The sequence below is a fragment of the Capra hircus genome, chromosome 19 (genome assembly GCF_001704415.2).
Source record: "Capra hircus breed San Clemente chromosome 19, ASM170441v1, whole genome shotgun sequence".
Taxonomy (NCBI): domain Eukaryota; kingdom Metazoa; phylum Chordata; class Mammalia; order Artiodactyla; family Bovidae; genus Capra; species Capra hircus.
This window is the reverse complement of record NC_030826.1, coordinates 50,954,722-50,976,033: the sequence shown is the minus strand read 5'-3', so window position 1 is coordinate 50,976,033 and position 21,312 is coordinate 50,954,722. Positions and strand designations below refer to the sequence as shown.

The 21,312-nt window shown below is 60.7% G+C and overlaps 1 protein-coding gene across 5 annotated transcripts in view; it reads left to right on the top strand.

Annotated features, from left to right (window-relative positions):
- Positions 1–21,312, top strand: part of BAIAP2 (BAI1 associated protein 2) — a 64,042-nt gene that overhangs the window by 30,548 nt on the left and 12,182 nt on the right. For all 5 annotated transcript variants that reach the window (XM_018063628.1, XM_018063625.1, XM_018063630.1 and 2 more), the window contains exons 4-9: positions 7,282–7,343; positions 7,832–7,903; positions 8,456–8,593; positions 17,220–17,372; positions 20,092–20,316; positions 20,463–20,664. In XM_018063628.1, coding sequence (XP_017919117.1) covers positions 7,282–7,343; positions 7,832–7,903; positions 8,456–8,593; positions 17,220–17,372; positions 20,092–20,316; positions 20,463–20,664 — 852 coding nt within the window. The remainder of the gene's footprint in view (positions 1–7,281; positions 7,344–7,831; positions 7,904–8,455; positions 8,594–17,219; positions 17,373–20,091; positions 20,317–20,462; positions 20,665–21,312) is intronic.

Below are 21,312 nucleotides of genomic sequence, written 5' to 3'. Positions count from 1 at the left end.
CCTGGGTTAGGGAGTAGCTCTCAGGCGGTGGCACATCAGGGTGCCAGGCCCCGCGATGCAGGCGCTGATGGAAGAGGGTCTGTCAGTGGCTGCCCTCCCTGGGTCAGGATGGCCGCAGGCCTGTACACATAAGTCATGATCTCCAGCTGTAGAAGCTGACTTGCTGGCCACACCACGGTGCTCACTACTGTCTTGGATGGTTCAGCCAAAAAGTGTATGCGCGGTACATAACGTTCGTGTGTTGGGAAGAGGGCTGGGGAGCCTGGTGGAGGTTGAGTGGGTACTTGCTTCGCTATTTTTGAGGCTTTTGGGAGGTTTGGAGGGTGGAGCTGGGAGAAGTGTTTTGTCTTTTCAGCGCCGATGAGAACAGATTGATGGTCACACTGTTCGAAGGGCTGTGGGTGGAACCTCTGGGTGTGGCTACAGAACTGGCTTCCATTCAAGTCCCCTAAGGGTCAGCATTCAGTGCCCTGGGGGACTGCCTGATGTCTTGTGGAGCTCGGATGGGAGGCAGGGCTGCACCTGGGCTGACCTCAGGCTTAAGAATCAGTGAGATGAGCCTCCCTGCCGAACTCCACCCCGCCATCTCTGGGTCATCCAGGGCCACAGGCCTCCTTTGTCCTCCTGGCCCGCAGGCAGCTCTCCTTCCTGACCTGCCTGGCCCACTCGCCCTTCACTCCACCCCATTCCTCACCGGCCCATGGTTTGCCTTCCTCTCAGAGAAAGAGCATGGCCACCACAGAGGCAGGGCCTCTGGTTAACTCTCTCACCTGCAGCGGCACCTGCTCACGAAACAGCCGTCAGAGGGGTAAGATGAAGGTGAGCGAGTGCCCCAGGCTGCGAGCAGGTCACCTTCGTCACAGTAACAACTCCCACATCAAGACACCAGCCTGCAGTTTCTAGAGTCTGTGCCTTTTAAACATCTGGTACATGTAACTTTCTCTAGTCTCCTGGACTCTTTTATCTTCTCCCAAAGATCCCAGTTTGGGGAAACACTTGAATGTTTCGGAGATCTGAGATATCAGCGGTGAGTCCTACATCCCCGAACACGTATAAAGTGAGTGAAGACATCTCACTCCCTGACTCTTGCCACTCCTCCTGTATCACAGCAGGGCCCCGCCCTTTGGGCGTCCAGACCTGGCCTGGAGCTCCAAGCGAGCAGCTCCAGCCCTTGGCCTCCTGTGGGCCTTGGTCCTGCTCACGCTGCTCTGCTCAGGGTCTGCCCCGCTGCCGTCCTCTCAGGTGTGGGGCCTTCCCACACCAGGGCCCCCTTTTCCTCAGCCGTGCCCTCACCTTCCGGCACATCCCCACGCTGCGTCTGTGCTGGCGAGGTCTCTAGGTTCTGCCTTCTCTCCCCTTGGTGGGTGCCTTTGGGCCCCAGGCGCTGGCCAACACTCACCCTGGCTGATGCCAGGCCCTTCCACCTTGTCCTTGTACTGAGGTTCTTGCCAGGGGCTGTGCACCATTTTTAAGAATCTGTTGGGAATTTTTCGGTATCAGTGGTGAAATAGAAGCAGAGCGACAGCCCTGGTGCTTTCCCTGGCTCACGATCCCTGGGTTTGGTAGAAGCTAGCTCCTACTAGGGTGGGGGGCAAAGTCTTCCCTGGGGACAGCCCCCACCCTCCTGGCTGAGCTCTGAAGCAATGGGGATGCTGAGTCACCCCGACTTGCTGGAGAGGCAGGCTCCTCGTTGTGGAATCAATTCCTATTAGTATCTGCAGCCTCGTCTTCCCAGGAGATTTGGACGAGCCTGGAGCAGGGAGGAGGCCCTGCAGAGATGGCAGTGGGTGCCTGGGAGGGACACTGGGTCTGAAGGAACCTCAGAGGGCCTGGCAGCACTGAGGCTCCAGCCCCTTACATGGTCACAGTGCTGGCCAGAGGCCCCCTGTTTACTCAACTCCCCAGCCCCCACCCCAGATCTGCTGGCTGGTGGACTTTCTTTCTCTAAGAAGATGGGAAAAACCTCAAAAATCATGTTATGAAGATTGTTTACAAACAGAATTTAGGGTTGTTATAAAACTGCTTCCTAAGGAGAGAGCTGATTGTCACAGCAGCAGTGTTTGTAACAGCCCGAAAGTGGAAACACCCAAATGTCCACCGGCGGACATCAGTGGATGACTAAATAAAGTGTGGTCCCTTCCCTGGAATGTCATCCGACTAGGGAGGGAATGAAGCCCTGACACAGTGCCGCCGGTGAGCCTCAAAAAGCAAAAACACGCTTAGTGAGGAAGCTAGACACAAAGGTCTGCATCATGGGATCCCGTTGATACGAAACAGCCTGAACAGGGGTATCTGTATAGACACTAGATGAGTTGTTGCCCAAGGCTGGAGGGGAAGGGGAGTGACTGCTGATGGGGACAGGTTTCTGGAGTGACGAGAACCTTCTGGAATTAGGAGCGGCGGTTGCTCGACCTTGTGACTGCCCTTGAGGACAGAGTGGCCTGTTGGGGCCCCCACAGGCCAGGGCTCTCCAGCCACCCCGGCTCCAGGGTTGTGTCCCTGTTGGGGGCCACGTCCCTACTAAGAGGCTAGACCAGTTCTTTTTGCGTCTGTCACCCAGGACAAGGCCACCACCCTGAGGGACAAGGGCCCTGCCTGGCTCCCAAGGCCGCCGCCCTGCCTCTTTTCAGGGGCCCACACACCATCTGCAGGCTGCTTGGGCTCCCAGCCCCAGGTGTACAGAGCAAAGTGGGCGGTGACTGTCCTGACATTGTCCTGTCCTGGTTGCACCACCAGCCAGACTGTGACGGAGGGAAAGGTGGTGACCGGCACATTGCCTGTGTCTGTGAGGAAGCACAGCTCGTGTGCTGATATGTGTGTGTGTGTGTGTGTACACACTGCCCCAGCCCCCGCCTTCCCCTGGGGGCAGGGAGCTGCTGTGTGTACCGGATTCCAAAGCCGGGAGGCGGGTGTTTGATGAGGTTACCGGGAGTATCAGGAATTTTTAAACTCAGAGCTGAAGGGTGTGCAGCCGGAGGTGACTCACCGCTGACCTGGCGGCCTCCTCGCAGGGTAAACACTGGGTGGCAGGGCCGAGGAGGGCGTCGCCCGGTTCTCAGGTGCCTGTGTGTGTTTCTGACGTGGTTCTGTCCCCAGTGAAGCCTCGTGGCACCCGTGTGCGCCCTTCTCCTGTCTCTGCTCCTGAAGGGCCACTCTCGAACCCGCCTCAGTGCCAGGGTGGTCTGCCCACCACCCCCTCTGCAGCACCCAGGGGCCTGGCCACCTGCCCACTGCCCCCTGTGTTCACATGTCTCGGGACCCTGGCAGTCCCACCAGCTGGTAGCACTTGAGCTGGTTACCCTGCTCACCCACTGTTTGCTCTGGTGAGGCCAGGTCAGAGCTGCTACCTTAAACCTGGTTTTTTGAGTTTAGGACCCACCTGCGCTGTAGAACCGGACCTGGATTCCCAAACAGGCCTGGTTCAAAGCCCGCGGCCTCCTCCTCCCTGGGCGGGGTGGGCCTGCAAAGCTGTGCCCCGTCGTGCTGTCCTTTGAGCTCAAAGAAGCGGGGAGGCACAAGGAACCCAGGGACGGGATGCGTCTCTGGCTGGCCCCCTGGCTCCAAGGACCTTCACTAGCCCACCTCCTAGGACCCGGAAGGGACTTGGGTAAAAAAGGACCAGTGAGTCTTCACACCGACGCCTGAGGCTCCCAGCTTTCCTGGGGAGCCAAGTTCAGGGCACAGCCTCATCTTGGGGTGGGGTGACCATCTTCTGAAGCTGGCCCAGTGCCCCCCTGATGCTCCGGGTCCACCACCCAGTGGCTCGCACACGCTCACACCGCCACCGACGTGTTCACGGGACTTAATGCAGTGGCTTGTAAAACATACTGTATAAGTTCCCCGAGTGGACCAGCTTGTGCAACCACTGGCTTTTAGCTCAGAGCCATGTTCCTGTTCCCTGCATGCTCCCCGGGGACAGGTGGGGCCTCTGGCCAGCAGAGGCGATTCGGTGCGTCCCAGTACATTGGTGGAGCCTGGGTGCAGGGGCCAGAATCCTCGAGAATCTCTGCATACTCCTCTTGGCAACAAAAATTCCTTTTTTAAAGGATTTGCTCTTTGTTGTTGTTTTTGCCTTTTTTCAAATGGTCTTGAATTAGTTGTGTACAGCCTTTCAAGGAAATACGTGTTTTCAGTTTGATCCGGATGTTAACTTATGATTCTGGGGCCTCAAGTATGGCCAACAACGCCACTTGCTCTGTGTCATTTATGGACTTCGTGTCACTTGAGAGATCCCTTGGGGCCCGAGGGTGACTTGTGGGTCCAGACTTTGGTGCACACATTCTTGACACAGGACAGTATCCCCATGGAGCAGATCAGATCTGGGGGATCCTCACCCTGCTCGGGAGCTGCAGGTCTGTGCCAGGCGGGTCAGGGTGGCGGCAGCCTGGCCTTGTCCTCTGGGCTACCCGCTTCTGTTTGTCTCTGTGGCTCGTTTTCAGCCAAGGACGGGGACCAGGAACCTTCTGTCCCCTGTTGTCCTTGGCCAGGCCCCTGGGATTGGGGTGGAGAAGTGGATCAGGGCTAGGAGAGGATGAGTAAGACTTGAGCAGTATCCTGCTGGGCCAGGTCGACCTCAGCTCAGCCCTGGGCGTGTGGTTGACCATCAACCATGCTGACCATGGGCGGGCACGGTTGAGGCGGGGCCTTCTCGTCCCCAGGCGCCGCCCCTCCCTGTCACCCTCCGCCGGACAGCACCATCAGACACAAGGTCAGGCTGCTCTTTGGACCCTGAACGAAGTGACTTCCAGGGACTCTTGGTCCCAAACGGGTGTCCCCCGTACCCTGGTCCCAGAGCTGGCGTCCTGGTGGCTCAGTAACGTTTATCATCTTGGGTTGGGGGTCGTGTCCCAGGAGCTCCAGGGTCTGCCCCTGTTGTGGCATCTCCCCGCCCCATCCTCTCATCACCTGCTCATAGGTGAGCATGGTCCTGGAGGCAGACCCTGTGTGGCCCAGCCCTGGTCCCTCTGGTCACTTAGCTTCCTGGAGCCGCTTGTCTATGGGAATATAGCCCTGGGGTGCTGCTGGGAGAGAGAAGGGAGACGGAGGTTCACACACACAGCCACAAGTGTGCCCACTCCACACCCACGTGCAACATGGCCACACACGCTCACACCCACTCTCTCTGCATTCATGCAGGCACTCCCACACACACCCTGTGTACCCACATGCACACGCCTTTCCCCACTCACACCCACACAGGCACTGCGTTCACACCCACGTGCTCGCTCGCGCTCATGCACTGTGGTGCGGGCCCTGCCCGCGAGCACCCTTCGCAGCCTCAGGCTGGGTCTGGGCGTCTTCCTCTCTCCACACGGGAGAGAGGAAGCCAGCCTGGGGTCTGTGTTTCCTCACGTATTGCCTGGGAGGGGGTCTCCTCTCCACTGGCGCAAGTGGCAGGCTGGACATTCAGCCCAGGGCCTGGTGAACCCCAGCCATGTATGATCCTACCCCATGACCAAGGGGCCCTGCCAGCATGCTTGTCTCTCCTCTTCTGGCTGCACCTCACAGCTTTCAGGATCTTAGTTCCCAGACCAGGGATTGAATTTGTGCCCTCAACAGTAAAATTGCCGAGTCCTAACCTGGGAGGGATTGGGGGCAGGAGGAGAAGGGGACGACAGAGGATGAGATGGCTGGAGGGCATTACTGACTCGATGGACGTGAGTCTGAGTGAACTCCGAGAGTTGGTGATGGACAGGGAGGCCTGGCGTGCTCTGATTCATGGCGTCGCAAAGAGTCGGACACGACTGAGCGACTGAACTGAACTGAACTGAACCACTAGACCACCAGGAAAACCACTGCCCCCCACCATGTCTCCTGATGGGGATGTACGGTTGGCCTTGCAGGGCCTGTTCCCTAGCACACGACGGCTCCTCCCAGCCGCTAGATGACCCTAGGGCTCCTTCAGAGGCACTCTCATCTCTTCCTCCTCCCTCAATAGACATCCGTACATCCAAGGCGAAGCCTGTCTTTTGGGATCTCAGTCCAGCAGCACGCTGAGAGTGAGAACTCAGAACTCAGACAGGAGGCAGGGCTCCAGGGCCTGCAGGGTGGAAGTGGGCACTGCAGCCACCTAACAGCCCACTGACCTTGGGCAGCCTGCCCCAAGGATTGGTGGAGATCTGACCACGTGTGGTCAGTGGTCACCATGGCCTGTGGTCATCAGGGCTGAGAGCAGCTGGTAGAATGGCCTGATGACCAGGAGGAGCTGGCCTCTCCCAAACCCCACTGTGTTTCTGGGAGGGAACATGACCCCGGGGATCACCTGCCTGCCATCCGTGTGACCTTGGAGGGCAGACAGCATTGTCCCTTTAGGGCAGGAGCCACAGGAACTGTTCTGCTTTCTAGCAAGCCTTGTGGATACCAGGGCTGCTCCTCATGGCTGCCCCCCAAAGAATTCTCTGGATCATGTGAGCCCTGAGTGGCCTGGCCATGAGGGGAGGGACATCCTGGTGTAGGCAGCACCTCCGGGACACTTAGTCAGCAGGTCCCGAGGGCAGGGACAGGCCTTCCTCCATGTGGTCACAGTGTGTGGTCAGCACCTGTTTAGCAAATACTTGCCAGTGAAATGAATGCAGCCCACACTGCCCGTTCCAGACCCACTCTCTGCAGGGGAGGAAGTGAGCCATTTGTCCAGGGAGGTCCTTTGTGCTGACTCGGTGGGTGTGGGTGGTGACCCTGAGGGTCATTGGAGGCAGTTGTTGTGTGTGCCCCAGCCTGGAGCTTCTATACCACGGCGTTGAATTGGGGTGCTGGGTGTTGTGGCTCTGCTGACCATAGCGTGTCTTGGGCCATGGGGTCCTTCCCTCTACAGTCACCCCGCCTTCCGCACCATGTCCCAGGACACACGGGCTACTCGTTGAGGCTGCTGCCTCTGCCTGGGCCCGAGGTGGGTGGGCCAGTGGTAGTTGGCGCCTGCGAGTGAGAGGAGATGCCAGTGCTCGTGGGATCGCAGGCAGGGTTGAAACCTGCAAAAGTAGGGCCTCTCATCCAACCTCTACCGTGAACCTCGGCTCCGATGCAGATACCCGCAAGCCCCCAGAGACACCAAGCAACTGTGCGTCCTTGTTCTAGAATTTCCCGTTTCTCTGGGTGGCATCACCTGGAGAGGCACCCCTTCCCCTGCCCCCAGGGCACCCCTGCCCACCTGCCGGTCCCCAGACCACTGCAACCCCAGTGCCCGGCCCGCCAGTGTGTGCTCCCCAGCCATGGAGGGGTGATGGGGCAGTGATTCTGAGGCTCTCACTTCCCTTCTGCTTTTCTCTCCTGCCTTCTGCCTTCCAGGGGACGTTCTCTTCCAGATGGCCGAAGTCCACAGGCAGATTCAGAATCAGCTGGAAGAAATGGTGAGTCGCAGCCTCCCAGGGAGGCCCGAGGAGGGAGGGGCAGCTGCAGGTGGGCCCGCGCTGTCGGAGGGCAGGGGAGGAGGTGAGCATGTGCTTCGCCGTGCATCCCCTAGGGAGGCCTGTGCCGCCCTGGGTCACACTCGGGTCTGGGGCATACCCAGGGCCCAAGACAAGTCACATATGAAGGAGGTGACCATCGTGGGGCCTAGGGGTATACAGGAGGACCTGAGAGAGCAGGGCGCAGGCCAGATGGGGTCTCACACTCAGCTGGCCACGAAGGCCAGGCTCCAGTCCAGCACTCTCTCCCAGGGCCGCCTGTTTCCGCGGGGCCACCAGGGTCATTGGCTCACGGGTCAGACAGCTCCTCTCTCCCATGGGGGTACCCAGCGTCCTGGGCACCCTTGTCATGGTGACCAGCCCCCTCTCCTAGGCGGCTCCCTCCCTCGGGGCGTACATTAGAGCTAACCTCTGTTTTCTCTCCATACCAGCTGAAGTCTTTTCACAACGAGCTGCTCACACAGCTGGAGCAGAAGGTGGAGCTGGACTCCCGGTACCTGAGTGTAAGTAGCCCACCCGTACCTGCTGGTCTGCCTGCCCTGCTCGGGCTCTGTGTGAGCACTTCCCTTGGTCCAAGGGGTTTCCAGCTTCCCGTGAGCTCTGCGTCCTGTGGTTTCCCGCAGCTCCTCTGACGTTTCGTGCCCCTTTGAGACCAAACATGACCCCGTGGGTGGACTCCTGCATCGGATGCCCCGCGTGCCCTGGTCCTCTGCCCCTGCCTCTCAGCTGCTTTTAGTAAAAACGATGATGTTCAGTGGCCATAGTGTGGAACCTGCACAAACACGTCTGACCTGCTGTCATGAGTTCCTGGTCCCGTCTCCTCCCCCAGGTCGACCAGGAGGGCGAGGGGTCAGCCGGTGCTCATGACACGAATTCACACCCTTCCCGCCCTGGGGTGGAAGAGGGAAGCCCAGCTGGCAGTCCCAGCCCTGATCTTTATCTCCAGGGTGCGCAGAAAGTCGTGCCATCCACGAGCTTGGGCTGCTGTGGCCCTGTGGAGAGCGGGAGGGGCACGCAGGCTCACTGCCCACGTTGTTTTGGCATTTGTTTCTCAGGCTGCACTGAAGAAATACCAGACGGAGCAGAGGAGCAAAGGTGACGCACTGGACAAGTGCCAAGCCGAGCTGAAGAAACTCCGCAAAAAGAGCCAAGGGAGCAAAAACCCACAGAAATACTCGGACAAGGAGCTGCAGGTAGGACTTAGCTGCACGTGCTGGGCGCTCTGCCTGCAGGGACACGCTGGAGGGCTCAGGCCCCTGTTACAGTGTCAGGACTCTCGGTCCTTTCAGAGAGCAGTGAAGGGCAGGCCCTCCTGATGGATCAGACCCAGGCTCCACTCTCCTGGAGGATTTCCAGTGGGGGTGCCCTACATCCCAGAGCTGGCAGCCCCGTCCTGCAGCCTCGGTGGGTGCCATGGCTCTCCGCCAAAGGAGCAGAACCCACAAGGAACCTTCCTGCCTCCGAGAGAGACCTCAGACCGCTACTCTGATTTGCTACTCACGAATGCCCACACCCAGCGTGGGCTCAGAGCCTTCAGCAGGCAGACACTGGCCCGTTCAGCGTCTTGGGGGCCCTGCGGTGTGAGGCAGATGGCACTGCAGGACACGGGAGGCACAGCCCTGGTTGCAGGCATTGTGTGCTGGGGAGGGGGCAAGGAATTAGGACAGCGTGGCCTGTGACAGGCATGGCCCCGATACACTTGACTCACCAGAACCCCGCCGCCAGTTGACATAGATCGGGCCCAGACGCTGCTCTCCAAGGTCGTGCGTCCGAGGAGGAGAAACAGGACAGCCACCCCCGCAACCCGGTCAGCAGTGGAAGCTCTCCTGGGCACAAGCATGGGGTGACCGCTGGGGTGGACCCTCCGCTCCTAAAGCCCTGCTCTTCCTGCCGGCCATCAGGGCAGCAAGTCTGGGGGCACCACATACACCATCAGGGCCTCCCTGCATGGCATGCCCCCTGGTGCCAACACCACTGCCCTCAAGCACCTCTGGAGCCCTCTGGGGCCACGAGGCAGCTCCTGGCCACTTGAGTAAGGTGTGGACAAGCAGGCCCCCTGCTCCCCCGGAGCAGCCCAGCCTCTGCACTCTCTGCGCCTGGGGCTCCTGGTGGAGAGGATGGACAGGGGGTGACAGCTGAGTACCGCAACCCGCCATGCGGGAAGCGGCCACGCCTGCAGGGGAGCAGGCTTCTGCAGCTCCTTCCTCACGAGTTTCTCACAGAGTTGCAGTGATAACCCAGCTCCAGCCTCTCTCTAGCATCTTTCACTTTCCCAAGCCCACCCCCATCCCTCTTCTCTACCTGCGCCTTAGCCTCCTGAGGGTGCTATTGCAGTGTTGGTAGCCTCGGTTATTCCGGTCAGGGGCGGGGTAGGGCTTTGTTCTACCCTGTCCCTCCCGGCGTCCAGCACAGGCTGCTCACGTGGTAACAGGCAGTACGTGATGTTGTTCCAGTTGTCTTCTAAGGGCAGGAAGCAGAGTGGCAGTCCGACGAGTGTTTCTTGTTCCCCGGTGATGCTGAACCTGAGAGGCCAGGCTGGGGGTCGTCAGAGTCCCTCACCCCATGTCTGTGCGGCAGAGGGCGGGCGCTTGGTGTGCTCTGAGCCGGTGGAAGGGACACCAGCCGCCGGTCCCGTGGACAGCTCTGGTCTGCCTGGTGTCCTGTGGGGATGCCCAGCCCACCCGAGCATCTGAGGGCTCCTCAGCACCTGGGGCTGTTCTGATTCTTGGAACCTTTGCGGACCTGGCCCAGGAGCCAGGCTCTGATGTCTGCCTTGAGGTGCGGCTGCTGGGGGCTGGACAGGCCCTGGGCCCTTCTGGTGTGACAGCCCTCCCCTCCCCACCGTTTCCCTGGGAAGAGTGCCTGGCTGGCAGGGCAGGCGTGCTGAGTTGGCCTGGCCCTTTGCCTTGGTCAAGGTCCTGCGAGTTACAGGAAGTGGCTTGTTAAAGACTTACTGAGGGGGGGAGCAGGACTCTGCCCTCCCCGTCTGTTTCTTAGAACACTCCTCCACCCGCAGTGCTCCCACACAGGCCAGCCAGTAGCAGATGAGCCGTGGGGGCAGCTCCGCCCATCCAGACTGTAGTTCACGGCCCTGCCCTGGAGAGCAGTAGACCCTGCCGCTAGACGTGCTCGCTGCAAGCAGGTGTACTCGTGTACTATCACCGAGTGGGGGTGGATTCCGGACTGTGGACCCCTGGGGAAGTGGGCAAGGACCCCAGGCACTGGCGACCCCTGGCTCCCTCGGAGCCTCTGTGCGTCCCCAGAGTCTCTTGCACCCTGGGACCTTCACCAGGGTCTGGGCCATGTGTGGCCCAGTGGGCAGTATGTGCCCCACTGGGCAGTATGTGCAGGTAGGGGTGATCCCAAGCCCCATGGCTGGCACAGGGGCCCCACCTGGGCATCCCCAAGCCACAGCCTGGGCTGACCTGAACTGTGACACCCCTTGGCAGAGGAGATGGGGCACCCAGACTGATGGAGCCCTGTGGCTCTGGTGTCCAGCTGTGGGTGTGCGCCCAGAGCTCCTGAGACAGGTGGGCTTGCCTGGGGCAATCCCTGGGGTCACCTGTGAGCCTTCTGGAGCCCCTGGCCCACATGTTCCGCTTCTGACTAGACCTCAGTGTGGACAGGACACTCACCAGGGAGGGTAGAGAGGCTTCTGGGCACCTGCCAGGCAGAGGTCAACCCTTGGAGCAGCCACACGCCTCCCCAAGGCGCCACTGCTGCCGAGCGGCCCGTCTGCACTGAGCATTGAGGTGGGGCTGTGCCCGCGGGTCATGCTCCATGGGTGGTGCGGGGGGAGACTGACCGCCAGTCAGTCTGTGACAGGTTCCCCGTGACAGGGACTGGGTCAGAGCCGGCCAGCTTCAGGAACTGCTGGTAATTGAGACTGTGTTTTGGGATTTCCATGAAGAGAACTGATTTTAGGTCAGGAATTAGGCACTTAGAGGCATTTGGGGCGCAAACTAGGACGCAGGCTTCTTTCTAGAAGTAGGGAGTGCCCCAAGTGCTGACCACGTGGTGAGGTCACGCTCCACACCTCTGCACCGCTGTGCTCACAGGTGCAGAAGTGCCACAGGGGGCGGTCGTGGAGGACGCACCGCGTGTCTGACAGTGTGTGGTCACAGGCCTTGTCTGGCGCCGTCTCTGGCCCGGGGTCCTCCCCCCCAGGCCTGGGTGCATAGCTGTATCGTAGCCTGAGCATCAGGTTCTCCAACTTCGAGGTGATTCTGATGGGCAGCTGCCCCCCTGGCTTCTCGGTGGTCTCCTGGGCTTCTGACAGAAGGGTCTGGGCTGGGGTGTGGCTGTGCCATGAGCCGTCCCAGGTCAAGCCCTTTGGGAAGGTGGGGCTGGCCAGACTCTGGGTACGCGTTCCCCTCACAGATCCTGCAGGACCTGGCCAAGGATTTCTTCCGTTTCTGTTTCCCTCAGCCCCACCCCCCGCCCAGCTCTGATTAGGTAGGAGTCCTCGGCCTCCAAGGGGGCACCGTGACTGTTAGAAAACCCAGCAGTCAACGTGCCTTTGGGATTCACATTGGTGTGTGACGTGTGACCAGCAGGGGTCATGGGGACACAGCGTGTCCTTCCTACCCGTGTGCAGGCTCTGAGGGAGGGGCCACTGAGACCGCAGTGGAGAGGTGAGAGCCCAAGAAGAGAAGGCTGGAGGCAGATGGGTAGGCATAGATGTGGGGCAGGGTCACCCCCAGTGTGGGCCAAACCTGAGTGCAGCGGGCCAGGGCCCTCGACCATCCCTGCCCGCCCAGCACCAGGTCCTTAGCAGCCTGGTCCTTGGAGCTGCTGATTCTGACAGGCTCCTGCTGTCAGGAGAGCAGATGGCCCAGCCACCCCAGCCCACCCACCCACTGGGGTTGGGGTTGCCAGGGGACCCAGAACTGCCGAGAGCCCCCCTTGCGTCCTGAGCCATCCTCCGCTCTCCCTCTCTGAGATGCTGAGAGCAGGGCCTCGGGTGTTCTAGCTTGTGAGATGTGGGCTGTCGCCGGGGCTGGTGTTGACTGAAGCAGGCGGTTCCGGCAGTCGGCTCCCTCTCCCTGGGCTCAGATTGCGGTCTGAGAAAGGGGAGAGATTCGTTCTATTTAAAGGGATGTGTAATTAACAAAGCAAAAACAAAATAACCGTAATTTAGATCTTCAAAAACAGTAATGGCAGAGGCTGGTCCTGATAACACATAAGCTTTGACTGCAGTGGTTTAAGCCCCTTGTGTGTCTGCTGTTCTCGTTTTAAAGAGCTCTTCAGTGCGAAAGGCATCTATGGACAAGACATCCCAGCAGTGGGATGTTTTCTTTCCTTGGAGTATAAGCAGAGGCCCTCTGGGTTTAGCAACTGAAAAGCCAGAGTATCCTCTTAGGGCTTCTGGGTCCAGAGATGCATCAGCTGCTCGGTCCTCTGGGGGACTCTGCCCCCCCGCCCCGTACCTACCCCCAGTTCCCCATATTAAGCCCCCCCCTGCAGTGGGCTGCCTGGCTAGATAACACTGAGAAATCTGGAGCATCTTCTGCTTTCAGGGCTGAGAGGACTTTTGGGGGCAGCGCCAGGCACGTGGCACCTGTCTTTTTGCACTGAGAGGTGGGTACATAATAAATGTGATACGGGAAAAGCGTTTTACTGGGCAGAACATGTCTAGAGTGTTATTTAGACATGTAATCATTGCAACAGGTACTAGTGATGTGGGTTGCATTCGTCTCTTTCCTGCTGAGTCTTTGAAATTGGATGTGAATTCCATACCTGCGAAACCTCTGGGGTCACGTGAGGAGGGGCTGCCTAGTTGGGTGGTGACATTCTGGCTCAGCCCCTGAGGAACCTGAGACCCGAAGGGTCCAGAGACTTGGCCACCCAGCAAGTGGGCACGGGAGCCCCGGCTCTGCCCTCCTCTAGGTCCCAGGGCAGCAAAGCAGACCCCAGACCCAGGTGGCATGGATCCCAGCAGCCACCGAAGGCCTTGGCTCAGGGTGCTCACAGGTTACTAAGACCCGTCCCCTTGGGCCTCAAGGCTTTTGTCAGCGTGTCCAGCCCACTGGTGTGGACGGAAGTGGCCCCACATTCTTTCCTGGGGTCTGGGCATGGGGATGCGGTGGGCATGCCCCTCCCAGCACATTCTTCCTGGACTCCAGTGGGTAAGTGCACCCGGCAGCGCGTGGGCAGTGGGATCTGTTTGGTCACAGAACCCCTTGCCAATCTAGTGATGGTTGTGGGCCCCTTCTCGGGAAAATGGCAGCCTGGGCCCCCAGGTCTGTGTCGCCTGCGAGGGGCACTGCGCTCTCTGCCTGAGAATGTGCCCACAGCACATGCCCCGTACTGCTGACTGCTGGCTTTTCCGCCTGCTGGCCTACAGGAAGGAGGGCACACTTGCCCTCTGCTCAGCCCTGGTCCCCAGCCCTGCTTGGAGCTCTTGTGCTTAAGATTCTTAACAATCCCCTGAACTGAAGGCTGGCCGTCCTGTTCTTGGCCTGGGCACAGGGTGCATCAGACCAGAGAGGGACACAGGCCCGGTCAGCGGGCTCCAGGGAAGCCACTGGCTGCCCCCAGAATGTACCCAGTGACTGGATACAGCTGGGGGCATCCCATTCCAGCTGTTCCTTTCTGTCCATCACAGCTGCCGGGGTTCTCTCCTTGTCTCCTTGGAGTGATGGTTATGGGCAGTGACAGCTGAGGGCCAAGGATCCCACTGTCATTCCCCAGCTGCAGCGGTTAGGGACCGCATGGGGGTTCTAAGAAATTTGGAGAAACGTGGGAAAGCTGGGTGGCCTATCGGGTGAGGGAGACCAGAGCCCCGGGTGTTTGCTAGAGCGCCCCTCCCCCGTTCTGAGTCACTGGGCCGCTCCGCAGAGGAGACATGCGTCCTGATCACTTTTGTCTTCTCGGATTACAGGGCTGTTCAGCCCAGGGTGACTAAGTGGGAGCGTTCCGTGGGTCTTAAATGCTTTCAGCTGGGTGTTTCTATAGTGCCGTCGCCATAGCACCCGCTAAGCCAGGAGCAGGGGTGGGGGGTGGGGAGGCAGGACGCTGGGAGCCTGGCCACGGTGCCCGCCTGCAGCAGGGATGGGCTCAGGCCATTTTCTGTGGCCTGTTTGGAGCTCCTCAGGTCTGTCGGGTGAGGCACATTCTGTCCTCTGCCCGTCCCAGAGAGCGTGGGCGCTCCTGCATGTTCGGGAATGTCCCCTGCCCACCGCGGCCAGTGTGGCCTGGGGTATCCTCCTCTCCAGCCCCTTTGGACGCGAAGCTCCTCACTCGGCCTAGATTTCTAGGGTCTGCCCTTCAAAGTGGTGGCCTCCCTCTGCAAGGAGGCAGCTTTGGGGAAGGAGGTCAGGAGGGCTGGCAGTTATTCCTCGACAGAAGTGGCAGCCTGGGTCCTGGCCAGATGCTGGGGGAGGAGAAAGGGTCAGCTCTCCTGGGCCGGGCACCCCAGCCAGGCCGACGTGTCTCCTGCCCCATCCTGGGCAGGTGTGGTCCTGGAAAGACACTGCATGGCTCCGAGAGCCCCCGGGTCCTTGCCTGAGACCTGAGCTGCTTCTGGCTGATCTTGGGGCTCGTTTGAATAAATGGAAATCTTAAAAATAAACCACCACTTCCTCCCCCGGCACGGGAGGCTGCCAGGCAGCTAATGAGGCCAGCACCCCGCGCCAGCTCGCCCGGAGCCGGTTTCTTTCCCCTCTAGGGAGTGGGAACATTGAGGTGAAAGACGTTACCGCAGCCTGAAAACCCAGAAACCGGCTGCAGGACGGACAGGGACGCCGGGCGGTGCAAGGAGGAGCCGTCCTCAGCAGCGGGCTCAGGGTGGCTGGACCCGGGGGGCCCGCGTCCCGGTTTACACCGCTGTCCTGGGGTGACCGCTCACAGAGGTGCCTTCCTCCGCCCCCAAAGTCTCTGCTTAGGTGACCGTGGGTGCCTCCTTTGGGCCTGCCTTCTCGAGGCTCTGTGCTGACTTCTCAGGGCCTCAACCTTTTCACGCCACGCCCGCCCTGCCTCCCAGGCCTGCCTGGCGCTGGAGCGGCGCCCCAGGAGGGTGGGAGGTGGTAACCCCAGGGACCGGCTGGCTGGGGCTTTTACTGGGATTAAACCCCAAACTTCCCCTTCTAGAGCTTTGCAGAGACTCTAGAAGCCCCTTAGGGGGCTCTCGGGATCACAGCTGAGCCCAGGAGCGCCCATGTACTCGAGAGCAGGCCGAGGGAGGCATCTTGGTCCAGGGCTGGTTGAAGCCTGCAAGGCCACACCGATGTTCCACTGTCCCCCGGAGCGGGTAGGACAGCCACGGAGCAGAGTGGGTGGAGGCCCTTGGGGGGTCTCGGTCTAGTGCCGGGTTGCTGTTTAGGTGATGGGGCACGGGCAGCAGGGGCCTGCATCAGTGTCCCTGTCTCTGAGCGAGCCCTGTCCCTTCCAGGCCCTTGTGTCCAGCAGGTGTTCCCACCCTCAGGCCTCTTGCCCACGTGGGGGCTTTGGGGTGTGAGCCAGCCCCTTGGTGGGCGGCATCTGAGGGGTCCTTCCACACAGCATGGCCTTGCCCACCATGGCACCCTGCATCTGCAGACTCTCCTGCTTCCTGGAGGAGCCACTCTGCAGGCTGGAAGGGCAGAGGCTGGAGGTCTGGGTGCGCACGTGTTTCATAACGTGGGGCTCGGGGACGGGGGCGGGGGTGGGGGGGTTGGTGGAGGCAGCCAGCAGGGCTGCCCTGAGGGCCTCTCCCCTCCTGCTCGGACTTTGTTAGGCACACCTTGTGGCCTGGCTGGCCCTGCGGCTGCTCAAGAGGGCCAGGGCAGACTCCTCCAGGGTGGGGGACGTGGAGGCCCGTTTAAGCTGCTCTCTCAGGGCGAGGAGAGTGGAGTTCAGTGTTGAAGGCAGGGTGGTCTGCAGGTGCAGAGGGAGCAGGGTCCCTGTCCTGGTGAGAGTGCTGGGCAGGCAGGCTCACACTGGCAGAGGCTTGAGCTAGGGACAGGGCTGCGGACGGCCCACGCCCAGCAGGCATTTGCCCTCCAGCTGCGTGCTGCTGCGATGTGGGGGGGAGGGCAGGGAGGGGCCAGAAACAGCCTGCACTGCGCCCACCCGGCTCCGCACCGCCCACCCATGCTGAGTCAGAGCTGTGGGGGAGGTGGTGAGTCAGGCGGGGGAGGCCGCCCGCTCGTGGCCCAGGTCTGCCCCTGCCGGAGGATGGGGCTTGATTCTGTAAAGGCTGGTCCCCCCAGCCGGCGGCAGCGCAGTGGAAAGGGATCCCAGTTCAGGACAGAGGAGTCTGTGCCCCTTGTGGAGCATGGAGTGGGCTTGGGGGAGAGAGGGGAGACAGGGAGGGGGCTGGAAGGCTCTCCTGCGTCCCAGAGGCGGGGCTGCACACAGACATGGGGGGCCTGCAGGCCTCCCTGGGACAGCTGCCCCCAGTCTCAGTGGAACTGTTACTGGAACTTTCCATCCTGCAGAACCAGAGTGTTCTGGTGTGCTGTAGCATCGAACTGTGCGCTCTGCCCGCCCCCGTGGGATTCGCGCGTGAACTAGTCATTCTCGAATGCACAGTGCCAGCTGAGCTGTCCTGGTCTTCCAACTATCGGGATGGCCTTTATGGTTGGTGTCGGGGTCTGAGGGAGGTGCCACACCAGCCTCACCGGGCAGTCTGCCACGTGGTCCCCACACATGCAGCTGCCAGGGGACCAGGGGGCAGTGGCTCAGCGGGATAGCCTCATGGCCAAAGTGAGTCACACAGCCAAGCGCCCACACCAGTGGGCTGGCCAAGAAGTGTTCTCCCCCTCTGTGGGGCTGCTCAGAACGGGTGGTGATGAAGTGTTGTCCCGTTTCGGGCTTATCTGCCTCTCCCACCCCCAGTACATCGACGCCATCGGCAACAAGCAGGGTGAGCTAGAGAGCTACGTGTCCGACGGCTACAAGACCGCCCTCACCGAGGAGAGGCGGAGGTTCTGCTTCCTGGTGGAAAAGCAGTGCGCCGTGGCCAAGAACTCCGCCGCCTACCACTCCAAGGTGGGTACTTGCTCTTCGTGGGGCTGGGCCCTCACTGGCACAAACTGCCTCCCTGGGGAACATGGGGGCGTGCCCCACCTTGAGCTGTGATGAGGGAACACTGCGTTTTCGACCTCCTCAGGAGGAGAGTTCTGGAAGGACAGTCACCAGGTCAAGGTTGCAGATGTTTTACAACTCCCAGCAGAAATTGCCAGGTGCTTTTTTTAAGAGCAGTTACACCAGTAACTCAAGCTTTCCTGGTGGCTCTGACAGTAAAGAATCTGCTTGCAATGCAGGAGACCAGGGTTCAATCCCTGGGTCAGGAAAATCCCTTGGAGAAGGCAATGGCAACCCACTCCAGTATTCTTGCCTAGAGAGTTTCATGGACAGAGGAACCTGGCGAGCTACAGTCCATGGGATCGCAAAGAGTGGAACACAACTGAACAACTAACACTTAAAGTTTCACTATTCACATCAGTAGCCCACTGAGAAGGTCTTCTCCAGGGAGCAAGCTCCTTGGGAGGTGCTGTAGTACCAGCCCCTATAGAGGCCAGCTTAGCCCCCCGAGGCCAGCACCACCCAGAGGACACATCATCTCCCCTGAAAAAACAGATAGCTTCAGTGGGGCTTCTGTTCCCCGTAGTCCACAGGTAGGAACTGGAGTGGGATCAGAGGTGTCATCTGGAACATTCCAGAATGTTCTGAGAGCTTAGGTGTGGTTAGGCAGCCCGAGCCAACCAAGGAAACCCTCATTTGTGTCCTTTTTTCCATAAAGGGGTTCTGGGGGTAGCACCTCACATGTGTTTGATCTGACTCAGCTTCTGGTCCCCAGGCTGACAGATGACCTCAGCCTCCACGGAGAGGCTCCTACCTGCCTGGGCCTGCCCGAGGGTCTGCTGCTGCCACAGGTGCAGCGCAAGGACAGTGATGGGCCTTCTGTCCTCTGCAGGGTCAGGGTGGGGCCACCCCACCGCGTGAGACTTTGCGTTCAGGTCCTGTGCCTGGAGGGCTGGCTGGCAGCGGGGAGGTGCTTGCTAGAGCCGCAGTGCTCCGGCAAGGCCACCGCAGCGCCCACGCGGCTCCAGCAGCCACGCGGCAGGCATGTGCGCCCTCTGGTGGCCGCTGGGCCCTATGGCTGCTTAGGAGAGCGTGGACCCATCCGTGCTAGAAGGAAAGCAGGAAAGCCATCCTTTTCCAGGATGTCACCATCTCTGTTTCCTGCGGGAGGGCAGATCGTGTGTATGCGAGATGACTTCCCAAGAAACTGGACCCCAGCCCCCCAGGAGGTTTGAGAAAGGCAAAAGCCCCGGGTCTGGGGCACCAGGGCATGAAGGCAGAGCCCCACCTGCTGTTCCTAGCAGCGGGCAGCTAACATTTCCCTGTTGCCTGGGTTCAGGCCTGACAGTGACAGGGCCATCAACTGAGGGGGAGCCCTGAGTTGTCCCTGTTGGTGAGGGTTCCTGCTGATCCAGTTTTTCACCACCAGCCCAGACCCATCAACTGTTCCTTTCAGCCAGAGGCTGGATTGTAACTCTCTTCAGTTTGGGCCAGTGCACAGGGAATGTGGCCACTGACATGTAAGCCAACTGCCCTGGCTGTTTTCCAGTTAAACATTCTATGCAGATAAGCAGCCAGCCCTCATGCAGGGGTGTGCTGGCCCCAGGACTAAACCAGAAGTTGGGGGAGGGGCCCTGGCCTGCTCTGAAGGGCTGTTTGTCCAGCATCCCCCAGCTTTCCCATGTGGGCGCCACCTCCCTGCCCCAGACACAGGCCAAAAGAAGTGGGAAGATAAATGAGGAGAGACAGTGAGGGCCGGACAGACCCGTCCAAGGTCCTGGAGACCTTGACTGCCCTAAGCTCCACCCAAGGTGGGTCTGGGATCTGCGTGGAAACACAGTTGTATCACATGTCGCAGGGAGGGTAGCCCGCCTTGGCCAGAGGGCTAGGACGGGAGGCAGAGCCATCTCCAGGGCCCTAAGTGTGTCCATGCCGTGGATCCGGGCCCCCTGAATGGGCTGCAGCGGGTCTCAGGCTAGTGTCTTGCTTTTGGCCACACCCCCACCCTGGGACCCTGGTCAGGCCTGGGGCTTCCTCGTGCTTTATCAGGCCCTTGTGCCCTCTAGCCCCCTGTGTCCTGGGCAGACCCCAGAGCACATTGGAGGGACAGCTGGGCTCGAGGGCCCCTGGGTTGGGGTGGGGGAGCGCGGACCACAGTTGGGCCCTGGGCAGCTCTGTCCCTTCCCCACAGTCCCCTCTCTGTCCCTGTGAGGTTTCCTGGCCCTCAAGTCTACCTGAACAGCACTCTTTCTGGTACCTCACCACAAAGAGCCTATCCTGTTCCATGGCTGACCACGTGGGCCCCTGTTCTTTCAACTCCCTCAGGCCCCTGGGGAGGCCCCTCTTGGGTCAGGCCTTGGTTTGACCTCATTCTGAGGGTCTCTCAGCTGGGGGGCATGCTATACCATATCCGGCCCTTTCCCAGGTCGGGAGTCAGGGACTTAGAGGTGGCTCACCTGGTTGAGGCACCCCACCTGGCGAAGAGCAGCCCCAGCCAGGTGTGCCCACCTGGGGTTGGGTGTGTCTCTTCAGGAGCCACCTGGTGCCATCTGGGAGCCAAGGGGCTGTGTCTGTGAGGTGGACCACAAGCCCTGGCCTCTCCCAGCCCTGCGGGGAAGCCCCCCGGCTGCGGGAGCCTGAGGCTGGCCCTCACACCCACCCTGTTCGGCTTCCTCCACTCTAGGGCAAGGAGCTGCTGGCGCAGAAGCTGCCGCTATGGCAGCAGGCCTGCGCCGACCCCAACAAGATCCCCGACCGCGCCGTGCAGCTAATGCAGCAGATGGGCAACAGCAACGGCTCCGTCCTCCCCAGCGGGCTGTCGGCCTCCAAGTCCAGCCTGGTCATCTCAGACCCCATTCCGGGGGCCAAGCCCTTGCCAGTGCCCCCCGAACTGGCCCCGTTTGTGGGGGTAAGTCCTCGCTTCAGAAAGTTCTGTGGGTGTGGGGATGGTTCCCCTTGGTGCTGGTGGTTGGCATCCTGGGGTGCCCTAAAAGGGGGCCTTGCCGGGCCCAGGCCCTCCTGCCACACCGCACCCACGCCACCTCTTCTCAACAGCGGCTGTCTGCCCAGGAGAATGCACCCGTCATGAACGGCGTCTCGGGCCCAGACAGCGAGGACTACAACCCGTGGGCTGACCGCAAGGCTGCCCAGCCCAAGTCCACGTCTCCCCCACAGTCTCAGAGCAAACTGAGTGACTCCTACTCCAACACGCTTCCCGTGCGCAAAAGCGTTGCGCCCAAGAACAGCTACGCCACCAGTAAGCGCTCCACGGGGGCCCCAGGCCCACCCGGCCCACAGCAGTCACGGCATCCCCGAGGGGAGGCTGGGGGGAGCCCAGAGGCTCACAGGCACACGTGTGTGCAGCACCCTGGGGACCGCTTTGAGATTTCCATCCCGGATCCTTGAGTTTGACCAGGCTCCCCCGTGAAATGAGTGTGGTAGGGCAGGGTGGTGCAGGGATGCCAGCAGCTCAGCCAGTGACAGGAGCGGATGGGTGACGCTGGAGGGCACTTTGCTGACCGTAGGACCATTCCCTGCCCTGCCTCCAGCCCATCTGCCATGGACAGCACTCCCCATCCTGCAGCCCCATCAGTGGGCCTTGGCCTGTGAGGGTCTCCCCATTAGCAGATGGGAAAGCTGAGCCTAAGACCCAGAGAACTGCCCCAGCTAATGAGCGGCGGGTCAGAGGCCACATCCACATGCACCCTAGCTCCCAGCTCCTTCCGGAGTCTGAGCCAGACAGCCCTGGAGGCCTGGCAGTCATCCATGAGGGTGGGCCGCCCACCTCCAGGCCCACCTGGGGGCTCCAAGCGTCCCACGGTTGGACAGCTGAGTTGACGGGAGGGTGACCGCGCCCTTTCCCGCGTGCGGTGGAGCTCCCCCTCACACCTGCCCTGATGTTCCT